Raw genomic sequence first — 20,250 nt, forward strand, 5'->3', positions numbered from 1 at the left:
GTCAGAAAAATGACCATTTGCAGATAGTTCGACCTTCGGAACATAGATGGCACTATTCGAAGAGAAATAAAAGCGTACGATTGGTGTGCAGAGGTCGGATTCGAACCAAAGCTGTATTAAAGAGTTAAATACGCTTTGATCAAAGCAGCTCTCTTATGCAGCTTTGGATTCGATCCGACACCAGTCTCGTGGGATTTCTCTGTATACCATACCATATCTCTACCGATCATGCCATTGCAACAGTGCTAGTTGGGTGTTATTTTGGAAATATTTCACAAGTATATTGATTTATTACAGAATTGAATATTTCCGTTAAATAACACTGATAAACAAAATTTCACTTTTTCGTGTTTCTTTGATCAAATAGCGTCATTCTTATAGTATTTTTCCCACTGATTCCGAATCTGCTTTCAGAATTTGTGTGTCAGGCATAGTTTTTGCGTAACACGCGTTTAAAATTTTTAAAAACGTATATTTTTCGCATTTGCTCTCACAACTTGAAATAGCTTAAATTCTAATATTAATGGCAGTTCAAAAGGTGTTTTTACATGATTTTCTTCTGTATTTTGCAGCAGGAATATTTCTTTTTAATGTCCAACAGTAATCGGCCAGCATGTTTGGGCTCCACTTGCCTTGATAATGCGATTACATGATGTCCTGGTGGAATCGCTCACCATGCTCATCGCTGGCATCACCTAGGTTTTCTGGGAAAAAATCCAAATGTGAATGAAAAAAATTTATCTTCAGTGACATATTGCAACCAAGAGCTTTATAGTTCTGAAGTAATTCCTCCACAAGGTCCTTATATTTGTTCGTCTTATTTCCAAGAAAGCTCTGACTACTTTGAATGACTCCCATGCTGATGTTTCTTGCTCATTTAGGGTGGCATCGAACTCAGTATCGTTCATTAATTCTTGAATTTGAGGGCCAACGAATATGCCTTCCTTGATTTTAGCGCCACTGACCCGTGAAAATTTGTTTTTTATAAAGCTAAAACCGTCGCCTTTTCAATTCATTCCTTTAACAAAATTTTTCATCAGTCCCAGTTTAATGTGTAGAGGTTTCAGGTAGACATTCTGAGGATCCACCAGGGGCTGACTGACGACATTTTTGGTTCCCGGAACGAGCTTTCTTCATTGGTGGCCATTCTTCTTGGTGTTTTTTAACATAATGGTTTTGTCTATCTCTGCTGTCCCACAAGCACATGAAACAGCAAAATTTGGTATATCCTAGTTGAAAACCGAGTACAAGGGCAATGACTTTCAAATCTCCACAAAAGTGCCAGGCATGTCTTTCATACTGGACCATCCGTAATAAAGCTTCCATGTCTCCTTCATGTGGGCCCCGTAAGCGATGCGAATGGAGGGGTTTTTGTTACCATTGTGCAAAAGTACTGCTTTCAAGCTGGTTTTAGAGGAATCTATGAACCTCCACTCTAGGGGATTATACTGATGACCTAATGCAACGTACAGAGCATCGACATCATTTCAATAGACTAAGTCGTCTTCCTTTGAAAAAAGGTGCTCAAATTGCTTTTGCCAACGAGCAAACCTTGGACAGTTTGGTCAGGAATTCCCTAAAAAGGGTGAAAGGGACTCATAATTCCCTTGTCCCCATGGCTAGCACATGATCAGAGGTATCTCAAAAGAATCTTGATTCCATAAAATTTAGTCAGAGATGAGGCAAGTTTTAATATTCATAATACCCATTATTAGGCTAAAAATGTTGATCTTCTAAGTATAGAGTATTAAGGCTGGTTAGGCTAACCTGCATAAATGGAAAATGCAATTGCGGAAAAGTGGTGCCTGATGGACGATTTCTGACAACGGATTCATAATCAGCATCAAAAAATACATAAGCAGCAGTACTCACCATCAAAGAAACAAAAACCTTGTTTACCAGTGTAATCTTTCCTATTGAGTTTAGCCGATAACAGTTATTTTTTCTGGTTTTCTTTTATTTTTCTTATCCTTAAAAAATTATAACACTAATAATTATTTGAGTTATTTATAATTTGAAGAAAAACGATTTTAAAATTCATTTTTTCAGTTCTATACACGTCAAAGAATCCACTGCATCTTTCAATCATTGACTGATTTTTCACAGATCCTCTGATCTTCGGTGAAAAAACATGGTGTAGATTCAATTATAATTTACATACCGTGTTGATAAATTTCATATGAAGAATTACGTATTGAAAAAAGCTACATTTTCATTCAAATTTGCAATAAACGTACGTTCATTTGTTTTGTGACAATCAGTAACGAATATAAGCCTAGAGATTTTGAAACACATTCTCTGGGTTCATTAACAAACATTTTGGATAATTTTTGATTTTCTAATTCAGAACAGAATATTCCAGTTCGAAAGAAATTTGTGATTTTTATGATGCAAAATCATTTATGCCATTTAATATCAAGTCATTTAATGACCTTTATGACGGATGAAGGTCATGAAATGACATTTCATTAAAGTCATCAAGTATCATGTTATTTCCTGCCATTATTGTTTGTGGTCATTAAATGACGTGGTTTTTTTTTACCGATGTCATTCAGAGAAAATAACCAAATTTCACGTCATATTTGACGTCAGGCGACTACTTGGGCCACAGGCCTACTTGAGTGCTCTGAAATTGTGCAACGGGTCTTTTAAGCGATCTGTAAATGTGCCGCTTAGTTTATTTTCACAAAATTAGATTTGAGAGTAGGTAGGCTACATCAGATAACCCACAGAGCCACATTTGGTCCGTGGGCCAAGGGTTTACCATATACGGCTTAAACAGTGGATAACAATGACTTTCTTAAAAAGAAATTTTGAGTTCTTAGCTTTCAAATAGCATTGAAATTAACAGAAAAAAAGGTTTTTTTTTGGAATTTCCCTTTTTTTAAAAATATTTCTTACATTAAAAACATTCTGGGGAAGGGGGCATGAGCTCCCCATGACTCACCCGTATACGTCTCTGTTCCCACCAATATGCGATAGGAAGCACAACCGACAAAATTTTGCTGACAAGGTGGGGAGGGGGTCAAAAATAGCTAAAATTTTTCTGATGTAGTACTTGAACATCCCCATTGCACATTTGCAAGGACTTCAATGTCTGTCACCGTTTTCTTGCAATCCCGTTTTGAAAACCATCAGTCCATTTTGGTACACTCTGTATGCGAAATGAATATTCATGCAATTTATAAGTTGGAAAACATTTTTAGTACTTGATTTTAATGCAGAATAAAAATTAGAGTGGGCCTTGTTAAAAAAAATACAGGGAAAATGGTCATTACATGTTTTTCCACAGAATTAGTTATAATAAACTGCAATTTGTAATAGTGCTTCATTTCCCGTTATCTGTGATTTTAGCGATAACTAGAAAATTTGGGAACTTTTGGCATTGTTTTTGCAAATTCCCGTACTTTTCTTGAGGAAATATGGTCGGCCTAATAATTTATAAGTTATGAAAATAACTTAGTTTTATTGAAATCAAGAATTAAAGTAATCTTCATTGCGAAGAAATGGGGGTGGGGGGGGGGGAAGACAGGACATTAGTTTTAAAAAAAACAGGATGGCCACACATATATATGGTCACCACAAATATGACAATAGAAATTTTCTTATTTTTCATGTTTAACATTTTTACATAAGATACATTTGAAGTCACATCCTTTACTTCAGCCATTGGCAATATTTCCGCGATTTTAATGGTAATTGGCAACTTTATACTCAATGATATACCACACATATACAAATTGCCATATTGAAAGACTAGTCTGGAATTTAAAAATGAAAAAAATTATATATATAGACAAAAATGTGTCTTTCCATCCCCCCCCCCCCCATCTCATTGATCAAATATGGGCTAACATTTTGGATGAATTTCCTGCATAGTGTGAGAAGGATAAAATGCAATCTCAAGCATAGACACCGGAACCTGGGTGCTGAGGCTGTTTGAACCCCCCCCCCTTTCCAAAAACCAATAATTAATGAATATACAATGCAACACACCACTCCTGCATGAGGGCTTGAATCCTGTATATACAGGACAACTGGCAATTTCAAGTCCCCTCTGGTTTTTTTGTTCATTTTGGTGCCTCTAATTTCAAGTTGTTCAAAAGTAGTTCTAAACTGTATTTCTTTCTCATTAAAGTGCAGAAAATTAAGTGAAATAAAACTGAATAGAAAAAATATTTTTCATCACCTTAAAAAAAAAATCCTCAACACATCTCTGGATATTTAATAAATTTTTATCAATGACTTCAGCACTGTTCATTTTAGCCCTGCCTTATATGAAAATCTCCATTGATAAGGTACTCTCAATGAATGTAATAATGTTATCAACTTTTATATAAGAAGCAACAATTTAAGTATTGGCACACTTTATGCTGATAATATACATTTATTTTCTATTTTTTGTATACAAAATGAAAAACTACATTACTGATCTGAATTCTTTCCTGAATTGTAACGCCAAACATCAGAATCTGTGATAAATTCATTTTATCTGTATATACTCAGTTATAAATATTGAAAAAAAATCCTTAAAATACATAAATTTTAAAAAATATTATCACACAATTGGAAGTACCAAAAAAACTAGTCGTAAAACATACGTCAAAACTTAAACACCTCAGAAGCACAGTGTACTACATCAAACAGGACTCGAAGAACAAATGCAAGGCTGCAAAAAATTCCTGAAAAATAAGTTCAGCAGAAAAATAATAAATGTGTAAAAAAGTGATACAAAAATATACACAAATTGATAATATATTCCTCACACGCACAATCAAATCCCAGTTGTGGTATGGATGTTTACTAACACTAACAATTTCCCTAGACCGCATGCACATCTCTTGAAAAAAAAAGCTATATATATATATATATACAGTAAAACCTCGTTAAGTCATCACCCTAATAAGTCGTCACTCCGGTTAAGTCATCGTTTTTCTTCAGGCCCTTCCACCTCTCATAGACAACAATGTTATTAAACCCTCGTTTACTCATCACTAATAATTTCAGTTAAGTTGTCACTATGAAAAAATTTGAGAAAGAGGAACAGACAATTTTTATGGCTCCTATTAAATAAAAAAGAGCTTGTTAACAGCATTGCCATATGATTAAAAGTCACCATAAAATCATATATGCCCAAACAAAACAGTTTAAGTAACGAAAGTTACGCTGGGGAAGTTCATTTGCCGACTAAGGTTTTTGGAACGTTAGGGACTATTCAAGCTAGATCTCATTTCTGCATGGGCTCTACTGGAGAAACCGCGAGACACCCAAGCTCTGTCGCAAGAAGCAACGTAAGCACTCCCCCCCCCCCCAGGGCATCTCCAGCAAAACCAAAATTTATTGATACGTCAAAGATTATACACAGTGCAAGGAAATTAAAAATTATGTAAATCGATGAATCAAATTAATCAAGTCAAATTGCAACGGCCACGGATAATAAATAATCATAGAAAGCATGGGCTTTACTAATTTAGGGATTGAAATTTAAACAAAATATCTTCGTTGAAAAAAATTTGACATTCTTTCCCAAGTGTTGAGGTCTTCTGTTTACTTTTCCCTGCCCAGGGCCCCTCCATCAAGTCAAAAGTGTTCAAGATTACTTTGTAGTTGTATCATGAACTACTGGTGAAGAATTAAAATGCTAAAATTAAATTTTTGATGTCTATGTAAAATTAATGTGCAATAGCGAGTTCAGATCTATTATGAAGAATAGCTACTTATAGCTTTAGACTAATAGTTGCTCTGTTAGTCTAAATTAAAAATTACTAATATAAATCAAAGTGTACAGTACATTTTACCACAATAATTTAAGTAACAAGAGATAAGAAAGATAAAAAATTGCTATTATTTACTCTTTCGCGATCTATAAATTTTATTAATATTGTTATTCTGATTCATACTTTAATAAATTCCATATTACTTTAAATTTATACGATTTTCACAACATTGCACATTGAAACTGACGGCACTCTGCTTAAGTCGTCACTCCGCTTAATCCGTCATAATTTTTCGATAACTTGAGGTGACGACTTATCACGGTTTTACTGTAATTATATTATTTAAGAAAAAAAATTCTTAGTGGAAACTTCAAGAATAATGAGAGACCATTTTCTTTTGGCCCATCTACCACAGCACTTGTTTGTAAAAACAAAGTATTACAGGCTTGTCATGCTATGCTTACACAGATAATAGCGACTAGATAATTTTTATTTTAAAAACACAATCTCCAAAAAATTGACTGTACATTACCCCATGACATTCAAATAAATTAAATTTATGTTTCAAATATTTAGAACTTGTTTCAGGCATTTTATTAGCATTTTTTTAAAACAGTTATACAATGAAAATCTTATATGACAATACCCTCTATAAGTGTTTCTGAATCTAAAGACCGGTAAGATGTGTGAAACAATTAGACTGACCATAAACTTAAAACATGACAGTGTCCCATATTTTACAGGACTGTCAGAATGGCCAGATTTTTGACTGTTCCGACTATTTTATACACCTGTTCTGCTTTTTTTTTCAACGAAGCCTGGTCCAGTAATCTGATGTTTTTAGGCAAGTTTTTTTTCGAGCATAGAAGAGGAAAACATGTCACTGTACGTCTGTACACAGAAGTTCTAACTTACTTCCAGTAATATGGTGATTTCGGTAATCTGGCACAACCTAGTATGATGTGTGCCAGATTAGCGAGAGTCTACAGCATAGTTTCCCACACACAAACTTTAATTCCATCTCCCCTTCAGAAATGTTTTTCTCTCATCACTCCCAACTCAACTGAACCTATAGGATCCTTTGTTTAATCCGTAACTTCTATCACCCACTTTGGGAAACATTGGTCTACAGCATATTCATGTGTATCATTACACATGCTGAAAACTTGTATGCAAATAACTTGTGAGTCGTGTTTCTCTATACTCACTCCGTTAGTTATAGAAACACACTTTTAGTTACAAAACGTATCAAAATAATGCATATTTTAGATACTGTCATTTGTTTTACTAGAGGAGCGTATGTACTGATGTACAAAATTTAAACTTATGTACGGTCCCCCCCCCTCATCATCTAACATCAGTTTGTAAGTTGTTGCCCTGTCTCTACTGAACCCAACAGAAAGAATTCTATGTTTCTAAGTGCAATGTTAGGTGAGATATTTGAGTTCAAAAATTGCTGAAAATGATGGAAAGAACATATAATAAGGGACAAGCTTGTTTTATGCTTTATATACTCAGTTACTTTTGAACTCAAATATCTCAGCTAACATTGCACTTAGAAACATGGAATTGTTTCAGTTGGGTTCAGCAGAGACTTTCTCAGCAACTTTCTAGCACATACTTTTGTTTACATGAATATTAAAATAAATTAAGAAGTTGCCAACGAATAAGGCACATACACAAAAAATACAAAAACTTATAATGCCTTTCAACACCGATGGGTGTGAAATAAACAATGGGTAATTTATTACATTCCATGCAGTGATTGCCCTCTTGGTTACATAGGACAGACAAGAAGAACCATAAAAGCAAGATTAAATGAGCACGCTCGCTGTGTTAAGAATCAGGAATGTGAAAAAATCGACCATCGCTGCTCACTGTTGGCAAGAGGGCCATAGATTTAAATTTCAGGTCAAGAGTTTTTTCACCAAGTTCACAGTTGATTTAGATTTCTACGAAGGCACATATATTTGGGCCTTCAAAAATATACTGGTAAACGATAATAAATCTACACCACCAATCACAACACAATGGCTTGAATTCCTTTTAAGCGGGAATTCTAAGAAAATTCAAATAGACCAATCTGGTAGCTCCATTCCACAAGCATCCAATCAGGATGCTGCATTAGTATCACACTCAGCCTCCCAACTTCATTGTGACCACAATGTTTGAAGTGAACAGACATACTCTTGCTGAGTAACTGAGAGTTAAGATTTGGTATTCACCCTAAGCGGGATTACTCAGTCGGTGTGATTAGTGGTTAAAAAAATATTTTTTTGCTCTGAAAATGACACCCATTGGTGTTGAAATGCATTAGGAACTATTGTATTTTTTATTTTTATTTTTTTGTATTTTTCGTGTATTTTCCTTATCCGTTGGCAACTTCTTAATATTCTTTTGGCAAAGTTGATTAACTCTTCCATGAGGAATCAAGTTAGGGCAAACAAGTTTAGGAACACTTTTAAAAACACACGTACAATAACAATACATGCATGCATATACCAGAAAATACATACGTGATTAGTTACACCACGAGAAATGTTAAGTTTCAAAATCTGTACAAGTGGCATCCAATCTTTCATCCTGTCGATAGTTTCACCACAAAAATCTGCAGGAATTTCCTCCCCCATAAAATAATGAAACCTGGTGTCCAAATTCCCTGCTGCTTCCTTAAAAACAAAATATACTTATTTTGTATTTGCTACTAAATATGTTATTTAAAGGAATTACCCCTTATATTTCTGAAGAGAAGGTTTTGAACTATAAACACTGTTTATAGCAGATATAGTATAGTAGCAGGTGGATCAACGGTAAAGAGAGAATGTTTGATTAACAAATTGATTACACCATTACTAGGGATAAAGTTTAAAAATTTACCTGAGCAACATTCAGTAAATAAAAGGTTATTCTTCTTGAGATCTCACTTTCGTGTTTTTTTTAAATAGCATATTTCACTTGATTTATGCAAATTAAATAATGTAATTAAAATAAATAAGGGAAAGATAAGATATATATATACACAGTATATATATTTCTGTTTTGGGATGTATAAAGTAAAATACAAAGGCCACAACAGGCAAATTGCCATTGAAGTGGCTGAAAAAAATTCCCATTACATACGAATGTCAAATATAACCAAAATACAGCAACCCAATATAAGAGCATATATCAAGAAAGAAAAATTATAATACACCACCTATACAATAATTACAATGCACTGCCCATAAAAAGATATTATGGTTGTCATATCTAAGTATGGATACCTTCTCGATTTATCCCACTATGTTTGTGGTACTTCTTTTTAAACATGTCAAATACAGAGTAAGGAAGTAGCAAAAATTCTTTATAGTAAGTCACAGAGGTGTATGTAGAAGATGAGGGGGAGTGGTAAAAAATGGGCTTAAAAGAATTGAGAGAGGAAACACAAACAAAACTTTGCAAAACAAAACTTTTTTTGAAATTGGTGAGTTATATATTATGATGAACAAAACTTAGATATATTTTTGCAATGTAAGTGAAAAACACAAGGAAAATTTAAGAATTCTCAAGATTTCCTATTTTGAAAATTCACCAATTTTCCTCATATTTGGAATTGGTGAAATAAAACCTATATCATAATTAAGCACTTCCCATAGAAGAATCTGGCGATAAATTTGAATGATTTGTATTAGACGTATAGGCAATAAATGTGAAAGCATGGTCCATGGTAAAAAAAGGAAGAAAAAGAAAGAAAACAAGGGTGAGGGTGGAACAGTACAGAGATATAAGGATAACAGAGTATTAGTATAGTATCTTGTTGTTTTAGGTCGCATCTTCAAACTTGTTTTGTAGGTTTCTTTTTACTTACTCTTTCTGACTTCCATGTACAGTATGTAATAGAAGGATTAGTTCTAAGAAAGATATATGTGTGTGGAAAAGGGGGGAAAGCTGGGAAGAACCCCCACACCACTGTTATCTCAGTTTACTCGTTATCAGTTGATCACTATCTCATTGAGATATCATGCTGGTGTGTTGGGAAAACCGAGAGGGGGAAACACACACAACTTTGTTTCGTATGGGTGCAATAAGTTTGGCATTGAGGTAAAAAAAGAGGTTGAAGGAATAGAAAGCTTGATTGAAGTCATTTCTCTGGCATATACGTCCCTGATCACAGAGGTTACCATTCACTGTGAATTTTATAAAAGCCCTTCAAACTTTTTGAATTCAAATGGTAATTAGTTGATGATTAATTGACTAAAACAGTTGTAAATATTCCTCAGAGGGCCATTGCAGAACATCTCTGTGGAACCACTCTGGAAACCACCAAACTGTCCTTTCATGGATAAATGGTAAAATCGGCAAGAAAAATAAGTCAATTCACTGTCGCCAAATTATAGATTATAGCCAACCATGACAGTGGCATGCTCCGCATGAAAGAAATGAATGGACTTGCCTCTTCCACTATGTATGTTCTCTACGGTAACGTCTTTTCTTTTCAGTACGTTAGTCTGAACTAGAAAAAAATTCAATCATTTGTCTTGTTAAAAATTGTTTGGCAGACTTAAAAACAAAGGGCTCCTTATCTTGTTTGTTATTTTCCATTCTCAAAATATATATTTATCAGTTTGCTCTAATATGAGCAGAGTTTGACAAATTCATAAAAAAATTAGGTGCCAACCAAATTTCTTAGGAGCAAAATATTTTTTTAACGAGAAACAATCCAGTTTTTTTTTTTCTGGACTTGGTCAATTAGTAAAAATGCTAACATAAATTCTAAAAATTATGTCGTTCTCAGACTCTGAGTAATTGTACTTTTAAGCATCAACAACAATTTTTTAGTCATCAACACAACAATTTCTTGGTTGCCATGGCTACCTGGGATTTTTTTCAAGCCCTAAAGGGACTTAAGCCTTTCACCCACATTTCTCTTATGTGTATACTCGAATCAGCCAGATTTTGCCATTTTAATAATGTAATGTTTCAAATTTGCAAGTTCATTAAAAGGATTAAATTTAAACTCTAGTCCATAGATTTCCAACTGTTGTTCTGCGGAATAGTTTCTTTTAGGTTCTGTAAAATCAAATGTCATGAAACCCTTAAAAATCTTGGAACTGGGAGAGATTTCAAAGAAAAAAACTTCAGCTTTATGAGTATCAATAATAAGAATCTGTTTTGAAATTTAACAAAATAGTGTCATTTAAAAAAATTCAGACTATTTGGATGATAAACAACTGTTAAATAGTAAATTAACCAAAAGCTGGTTCCAACTCCATGCATTCAATGAACATCATAAATGTTATGTTTTATCAAGAAATTAAGTTGTAAAAAAGTTGGTGTTTTGGAAACTTTTTGGAAGAGGTTAGAATTGAGGAATCTTGAACACAGCAGAACTTATATAAACTTTATGGGGCACTCTGTATATCAGAGAAATATTCAAAATTTTAAGGTTCAGTGGAACAGTCTCGTAACCATTAAGGGTTCCGTGAGAGATTTTATCTTGAAAATTTCTGCTCTAAACCAAATTTCACAGGTTGGGGTTTTTTTAAAATTGACTTATAACATTGTGTTATAATAAATGAATTGAGTTATAACAAAAACACAGGAATACTTGCGTACAGGGCGAATTTGGAGTGCACAACCTTTTCAGTCAGTGAGCCATATATCCTCTGAGGAACTTCTGAACAAATGCTGATATTAAATGAAGTTTTGTATCCTATTTGTGTTTCTGGTTTTCTATGCCATTCTTTTTGCCTAACTATCTCAAAACAAACTCCACCAAGTTTTGGAATTCTCTTAGATCAAAATCAGCCAGTCCTTCACCTCTTAAAATTACAATAAAGAAATAATTTCTCTCCTTACTATTGCCTCTAAGTTCAATCAGGTCTTCCATATGTTTTATTTCTTCTGATTCCACTCCTTCCCAATACTCTTTCATCAATTCACTACATAACTCCAATCCACTTTTTTTTCACATAAAGTGCTCTGAATCTTATGAAAAAAAATTAAACCCCAAATTATATTCTCATATTTTGTGCAGCTGAAATCTCAACTACCTATTAATTATTTTTAATGTTTCATTCATCACATAGAAATTGTCCTCTGAATGGAAAAAAAAGTAATAAAATAATATGTATCCATAAATCATCTGCATCACCCAATTTGTTTTTTTTATACATGACTTATATACTGCTATTGACAAAAACCTGCAAACCCATATTATATATTTAGATTTTTCTGAAGTATTTGACACACACAGGGTGCCCTCATAATAATCTACCACTTAAACTCTCAAACTTTGGCCTGACACTTGATTGATAGCTGGTCCTTCTTTCATCTTCATTATAGAACTAAAGCCAACTCAATAACTAATGACTTATCTTTCACAGACTTCTCTCTCTATTAACCCTGCTCTCCAAAACACTTACAATATTAACACTTCTCATATCCTATCAAAATCTTCTCATTTTTCCAATAAATGTAAAAACTTCCAATAAAATATAAGAAAACCTACCTTAGGAAAAGTCTTGTAAAGAGGCAACCATCCTCCTATGCTAAAGATGCCAGCTAGCTTCTGAGGGTACTTGAGTGCAGCATACAATGCCAGCGCACCGCCTTGGCCACAGCCACCTATAATTACTCTTGTTGATGGAATACCAAGGGCGATCTCTTTACTCAAGATTTCATGCACTGTATGTCAAAAGTCGATATTGAAATTCAAAAACATTTTGTACAAGAAAAATGTCAAACATAAATATCAAGCAGGATTGAAAAAAAAATTTAACAATGTAATGTTCAGGTTTTGATAGGCGTTACTTGTGTTGGATAGGTATGGATCCAGATAACATGTCAGGAGGGGAAACATATTTTGTAAGATTGCAGTATCATTTACAGGACAAACCCCTTTCTCATATTTTCCAGCTCTTGAGAGGGGCAATCTCCTTCATCATGCCTGTCTTGTGTCCGAGATTAAATATTTTTATCTTCTTGTTAACCCTTCAGTATGGTATGATGTGCAGTCGAATGAGAAAAAATTACATACCACATACTACTTTTGGTCAATCGATCATTCTTATCACACCATAGTCACTTTCAGCACACAAGGACTAATTAGAATGGGACACACTGGCAGCATTCAACATTATTTTTCATATATCTCAACGAGGGGTTGGAGAGCTAACCCCTTGGTGGGGGTACTTCCTGCAGTAGCAATATATTCTGTAGTCATTTATCATAACTTTTGTTGAACCTCTGCGTCCAGAAAGATACTGAGCAGGACCAATTGGATAACGAACTCATGAGGCCTAAGGCTGTGTGCTTATATTGGAGCAAAAAGTTGCAACTAAGAAGAAAAAACACATAGGGTGGAAGAAGAGGTATCCACACATTAGTAGAAGAGGCTGGAGGGGTTCTCAAATGTAAGGGTGGGATGATGATCCCTCTGCAGAAGAGAAAAAAGAGGAGAAACAGACCAGTTAGCAGATAACAAAAATCAGCAAATAAAGGTGAAAACAAACAGGTTTTTTTAGGTCATGCACTTCACAGAGTGGCCTCTTTCTCTCTTTTGCCTCATTTCTCAAGTATGTGCAGTATAGAACAAAACAATAAAATTGTTTTCCTCGCTGGTCTCTATTATACACTGACGTACCTCGGTAATTGCACCAAGTGTGCGACCTAATGTGCCTTATACTTTTGGTGTTGGTATTCATGTGTGTGAAATGCCGTATTGTAATCCTCTTCACATTTTCTGTGAAGGAACAAAAATCTTTTTCGTTCACTCAAATTTTCTTTTTCTCTACAAAAGCTGTGCTTATGAGTTTTGGAATCACAAAAACTGGTTTTTACCTCAGTCCTGATGAAAAAAAAATTCTGAACTAGAATATATTTTCCTTATTGTTCACCAAGATTTTATTTTTGGAAACTTTTATTTGTAGGGAAATATATAACATTGCATAAAAAAAAAGAAAATCTATACCACATTGAGATAATTTTTGTTGCATCATAGTCATTTTCTATACACAAGGGGCAATTATACCTAGGACATACAGTTGATTGTCAATTCCAACTGGCAGCATTTGTTTTAATTTTGCCGACAGGTTGGTGTTCTGATTCCTTGGTAGAATACTTCCTGTGGTAGCAATGTTTTTTTCTGTGATCTTGTTGCCTTTTCTGTCACATCTCCAGATCAAGAACGATACTGACCAGGAAAAATCTGGTATCAAACTCGCAAAATCTTTAAATATCATTTGTGCATCAGGCAAATGTCTTATTGACCTGAGCGTTCATATTGAAGGATCAATAATGCTTATTTAAATAAGCATTATTGATCCTTCTATATTAATTAACCTTATTAATAATGCTTATTTGATTTTTTAATATAGTGCACCATGCAGTTTTCAATGGTATTCATTGGCGGAGATGGACTTGAAAGGCTTGGGGGGGGGATGACAATGTCAAATCATATATACGCATTGGCTCTTACATTAGATCATTTGGCTTCCCCCCCCCCTTTTGATGCTGGGGGAGGGCCTGCCTTACCCATGGTTATATTTGGTAAGCTAGCATTTATTTGCATTTTGTTAAGGTTGGTTAATGCTATTTGTGCTAATTTATTAATTGGGCATTTTTCAGAAAGTTAAAATTTTGTACCCATCTGAAGTTTTTTGGTAAAATTTAAGAATGACTGCAAAAAAGAATAATATAGCATGGGAAAAAAATTTGAACAGAGTAAATAATTCAGAGATGGTTTGGTTGAGCATAGAAAAGAGAAGGAAAAGTGTATAAAAGTATAACAATCACAAATGTAACTCAATAATGACATTTTTAAGGTAACTATGACAACTTTTGAGCAATAGTGAGAAATTTATAGGTGTAATGCTTGTGCTTATAACACCTTGAAGATTTCAGATACATATAGTATAACAAAGATGCATAAATTTTACAAAAAATTTAAATAGGAAATTTTGCATTAATTTGCAAAAAAAAATTTCAGAAAATTGGCATTTATTGCAAAACTGGTCTGTATATTCTCTTTAGCCTTTGCCTTCTGTCAGTACAATGTTGTAGACACTAAAATATATTGCAGTGCAACATTCCCATGCACTCCTGGATCATTAACACATGCAAGTTTAACAGACAACAATAAAGGCTGAAACATTTTTTAAATTTAAGACTTTACTCATTAACAATGATTATTTCACAAAACATTAAACAAAATTAGTTTTCTAGTACAATTACTATTTTTATCAAGTTAAAATAATTAAATTAGATTCATCATGGAGAGAATCACAGACATTACTAGCAACATGATCAGACTGTTTTCACTCTGGTAAAGTCCAGGCTTTTCTAGATGATCACAAGTGTCCATCAGCTGTGTAATTTTTGCAGAAAATCCATAAAACTCTCACGTTTTTGGCCAAACACTGAGTCATAAATCCAATTCACACTTTAGCACGACCATCATCATATACCAGGAAGTAGAAGTCTCAGGAAACATAGAATGTATCAACTGAGGTCATTGAAGTCACCGAGCAGATCATTAAGAGACACAAAGCAGCAAAGAGGAGGAAATCATCACTGGAAAACAGCCAGAACCATACATGATGAACATCAATGAACTTCAAGTTCAGAGAACCACATTCAGAAGGAATCTGATCTCTTTCTGACCTCTAAAATTAAGTTTTAGGTATATGACATCTAAAACCCAGGGGGTCTATTACGCTCATGTCGTTATGCCCGCGTTTCAAACGTGTTTGGGGTTTGCGGTGCATTGTGGGATAGATTTACGTCACCATCGCTAAAGGTTGATTTTTCTCACATCATTACTAGCGATTTTCGTTATCACTATGTGAAACGTTAACTGACGAGAACCGGAGACCACTCGTTATGTTTGCGTTACGGAAATAAACATGGCCGCTCGCGCATAAATTTTTCGATGGTGAGAGCAACGGAGACAAATTAGTTAGAATTGGAAATTATTCATTCATTATTAATTTATCAAGTTGTTCATTATAATGAATAATAATTCTCTGAATTACGTTACTTAATTTAGTAACATGATTCAGAGACAGCATTATCGTTTAAAATGCTATCTGTACACATACTGATTGAAAAAAATTATTCATAGTAGTAAATCGTTATCAATTATTATACTCGGTACAAAGATAAATCACTCTACACAACTTTCTTTTTTTTTTAAATCTTGCATGGAAATGCTTTTATTCTAATCTTAAACTCATCTCAATATAAGAATATTATTTAACTGGTAAATCTCTCTATCGCGATTTTTTCAAGACATTATGAAATTCGCGCAATATTTTTTTTACATCTCGTTCAAAAAATTGACGTCAATATATATTTAAATGTCTCCAGATTTTCCCCTTCTTAATTCGTTTAATAACATTGATATTTTGTAATATCACTGATAGTGTTAAAGTAATTGTACTTTCTGTGCAGTACACAGAAGTGTAATGCAGTAAACACCATTACACACACTATACTCTGCACGCCGCTGTGGTGGTCGAGTGGTTATAGTGCCGGACTCGTGATGCGAGGATCCGGGTTCGAACCCCACAGTGGTGGTCGGCTGAAGTTGGTTTTCTGTGGTTCCCAACTTCAAGGCGCAAATGCGAGCCAATCTCCCCGTTAAAAAGTCTCGCCACAGAGAGCAACAGTCCTACAACAGTAAATCGTTCAACCATAACACTTCACTCATAGTTAGAAAAACTGGGGGCAGATGACAGCACTACACATAACAAGCATTACACAGAAACAAACTTTACGTCAGGTTGCACTACACGTACACGCACATTCCCGCATGTACCGTTTCGTTGGGGGGTTGCGCGCGGGGGGGGGGGGTGCATGTGTGGTGTAGCAGTAGTAGGTAGGGCCTCCAAAAAATGGCTCGGGGATCCATGATGTTCTTAAGTCAGCCACCTCGTTGGGCAATTTGCCTGTTGTGGCGTCGTATTTGTATTGTATTTGTATTTGTACTAAGTACACTATAAAAAATCAAAGTAAATTTTATTAATCAACAAATAAATTTTTTCTAATCCTTGAGTGCATTTTCTGACCACAGTATAAAAGAGATGTCAACAACAGTGTAAATTTGATGGCACTTCATTTTCATGTGTGAAACAAGGTAACCAATTGTCTAATTAATGATGTAAATAAAAGGTTACTTGTTCTTGATTTTGACTTAATATCAAGACGGTAGATAAATATGTTAAAAACATGGTAATATATGATGATATTTTTGCTAGTCGTTTTGGAAATTCATAATATCATTGAACTTCAACAGAAAATCATTTTTTAAACGTAATAATTTAGAAAATTTCCCAGCGCCAGTATCATGTGCGTGCATAGCCTACCTTTTTCTCAAATATTTGATGAAAATAAAAAGAATCTGGATGAATTTTAAAAAAATTGTAGCTTAGAAAATTAGGGACAATCAACACACACAAACGCGCACAAATAAATAAAAATAAAATAATAATAATGCACGTGTTTCCCCACTCGTTGATAGTGATGATGATTATCAGCAGCGGAGAAAATTATCCGATTGGCCCATCCCTTTCGGAGCTAACGCAACTCTCGGACCAGGGAGTTTTTCGTAAAATAGATGACATACCGCGGGTTGCTGAGAAAAATCAAGTTTTTGACGATGGTCGCTGAGATTTGCGTCATGGGGCTCGTTGAGAATTTGCGTTCAGGGCGTGACATCACTAACGACCTCGTTGTATAACAATGTGAGCATAATACACCCCCAGACCTGCCAGTGACTTGAAGGATGTGAAGGGACACAGATTATTAATGAAGTTACATTTTACGGGATATATTTTCAAGTCAAAAGCCAAATGAAGTGTATGTAGAAGTACAGAGTGAAATACCATGAAAAGTACAAAAGAATGTAATGCAACACGAACCAACCTTAAACAAGAGCTATAATCATACATAAACAAACAAGTTTGAATGGATTAGAAAATAATCCATCTTAAGATAAAACTATTTCAAGAATTTCTCAATAATTTTCATATTCACACAACACAAGTAATATTTCCACTGTAATACGTTAAAATGGCAACACCATGGGATGACAAGGAAACAGTTATTTTGCTGAGGTGAAATTGGAAAGAAAAGTCATCACGTCTCTGCCGGGACACGAACCCAGGCCCTCTTGCATACCAGCCAAGTATGCTACCATCTACACCACTGGAACATGACCTTGCCTTCCTTATTTCACGCACTGTGGCATAAGGTGCTGAAGTAGAGACATTAGTGGCCTTTCTTAACTTCAGGAAATTGACTCCAGGTGGACGATGACTTTTCTTTCAGAGTTCACCTCAGCATAATATCTGGAAAATAACTGTTTCCTTGATATCTTGGGCTGAGAAAAAGCCATCTATCTCTCTCTAAACCATGGGATGAACCGGCCACCCCACTATTGCCAACAGTGGTGGTCGGCTGAAGTTGATTTTCTGTGGTTGCCAACTTCAAGGCTTAAATTTGAGTCGATCTCCCTGTTAAAAAGTTTTGCCACAGAAAGCAACAGGCCTACAATTATTCAATCATTACACATACATAAAAATTATGGTTTAAAATTAAATTATCTGTTACTATATATCTTGCTTTATTAATTATTTTTTCAAAGTGCCAGAAAAAGGTATATTACTGCTTTAAACAGGTAAAAACAAATAAAAAATCGCGAGAATATAGGCGATACCAGTTTCCGCTTTCACCTCTCCCCAAGTGCCAATGTTTGATAAATGGAACATTGTGAAAAACAAAGAAAAAAAAATTTTTCTTCAAATTTCAAAGTTGATCTAGGCATAGGCATGCAAAAGAGCCTCAAATTCCAAATTTCAAAACAATGAGTGATTTTGTTCATAGTTCGGCCTTTAAACGTAATTGCATCATGGAATGTTTTTCTAGCTCTTGCCATCAAATTTGATCCCTCAAAATTTTTTCTTTGTTTTTCACGATGTTCCATTTATCAAACATTGGCACTTGGGGAGAGGTGAAAGCGGAAACTGGTATCGCCTATATTCTCACGATTTTTTATTTCTGGAGTAGTTATCTTACAAAATTTTCTATTTTGGACTACAATTTCAAATTCACAACACATACCGGTTTTTTTAGCATAAAAATGTGTGTGTGTGAAGAAAACTTAAATTTTTTTATAATGTCCGTGGTAAAAGAAGGAAAACATATTTGTTTGACCCATTTGTCACATTGGTAGCATATAGTGTTTTTTGGCAAACCGCACACCATCCTTGCGTTGCAGACACAATATAATGGCCATTAGATGACCTGACATCTTTTTTTCAGTTGACAATGTGGACCTGTGTGTGGATGAATAATTAACCCATCCTTTCGTAGAAGATTCATTGTCACTCCTCTTCGGAATTCCAAATGCAAAATAAGATCTGCTTCTCGCAACTCTGAATGAATTATCCCAACATGCTATAATGGTTATATGGCAAATCTTTTGAAATGAAAGATGCCTGCTTTAGAGTATAGAACTGACTCTAGTACCAGAATGTTTAGGGCCAGTTGCAGGCACCAGATGGCTGGCTCAGGACAGCATGTTTAGAGGGGCATTTTGATCGTTGATGGTCATAATTTTTTTAGGTAATTTAATGAACTGTATTATGTTATTGTGAAATTCTGTTACCGAAATGTAGTAAGTTCTAAAAAGCATTAGTATAGCAAAACATTTAATTACACAACAAACAGGCAAAAGGAATAGACAGAACATAGAATGCTGACACATCCACCATCACAATAATGTATTTTATGCATACTTAAAAGTGTTGTATAAGCCAATTTTAAGATCCTGCTTATAACATACATATTGGTTACAATTAGGGATACATAATTTTTGTATATTTATTTTCAATAGTCTAATATTTTCTGTCGAGAATGGTTTGATACTTTCAATCTAATATTTCCAGTCGAGAGCAATGTGATACTTTTACTTGAAAATGGTCTGATATTTTCAGTCAAGAAAAAAATATAGGATATTTTTGAAAATATGTTTACAAACCCTGCTTCTCTAGTTATATAAATGGATAAAAAACATTTAAAATACAGTCAACCCTCAGTTTACAAATGGCTTGGTTTGCGAACAAATTGGTTTATGAACTATGTCCTTTTTATGTGTTCATAAACCAAGATTAATCTCAGAAGACTGTGGTCATGTAGCTGTTATTTTTATTTCAGAGATTAAGAGGTAGTTGAAGAAAATTTGATTTCATCTGAGTGCCCTAAAATATGACTCCTATTATCCACTCTGTGATCCATGTATCAGCAGTTCATTTCAAACGTCAAGAAGCTTTACATAAGAGAACATTTTCAAAAATGTTTTAATTTTTGCCATAAAACTAACTCTCTCAATGACTTCTCAAAACATTATTTTAATATTCTACATTGCAAATTGCTTATTGGATTTGCTATGATTGAGACAAAGCTTAGCAGCAAATATTTTACAGAAATGAATTTGGCTTGGAAGATATTGCAGCCAGATTATGTTGCAGGCAGATTTTTAGAGCTTTGACAC

General features: G+C 34.4%; 1 protein-coding gene across 2 annotated transcripts in view; it reads right to left on the reverse strand.

The window, feature by feature from the left end:
* Positions 1–4,371: 4,371 nt before the first annotated feature.
* Positions 4,372–20,250, reverse strand: part of LOC149072424 (acyl-protein thioesterase 1-like) — a 38,913-nt gene continuing 23,034 nt past the window's right edge. For both annotated transcript variants that reach the window (XM_089246758.1, XM_089246757.1), the window contains 3 exons: positions 12,208–12,383; positions 8,234–8,386; positions 4,372–4,682 (listed from right to left, as the gene is read on the reverse strand). In XM_089246758.1, coding sequence (XP_089102884.1) covers positions 4,635–4,682; positions 8,234–8,386; positions 12,208–12,383 — 377 coding nt within the window. In that variant the 3' untranslated portion in view covers positions 4,372–4,634. The remainder of the gene's footprint in view (positions 4,683–8,233; positions 8,387–12,207; positions 12,384–20,250) is intronic.

Source organism: Pholcus phalangioides, unplaced genomic scaffold (assembly GCF_987345545.1).
Source record: "Pholcus phalangioides strain wild (caught in Gottingen) unplaced genomic scaffold, Ppha-v1.0 ptg000017l_1, whole genome shotgun sequence".
Taxonomy (NCBI): Eukaryota; Metazoa; Arthropoda; class Arachnida; order Araneae; family Pholcidae; genus Pholcus; species Pholcus phalangioides.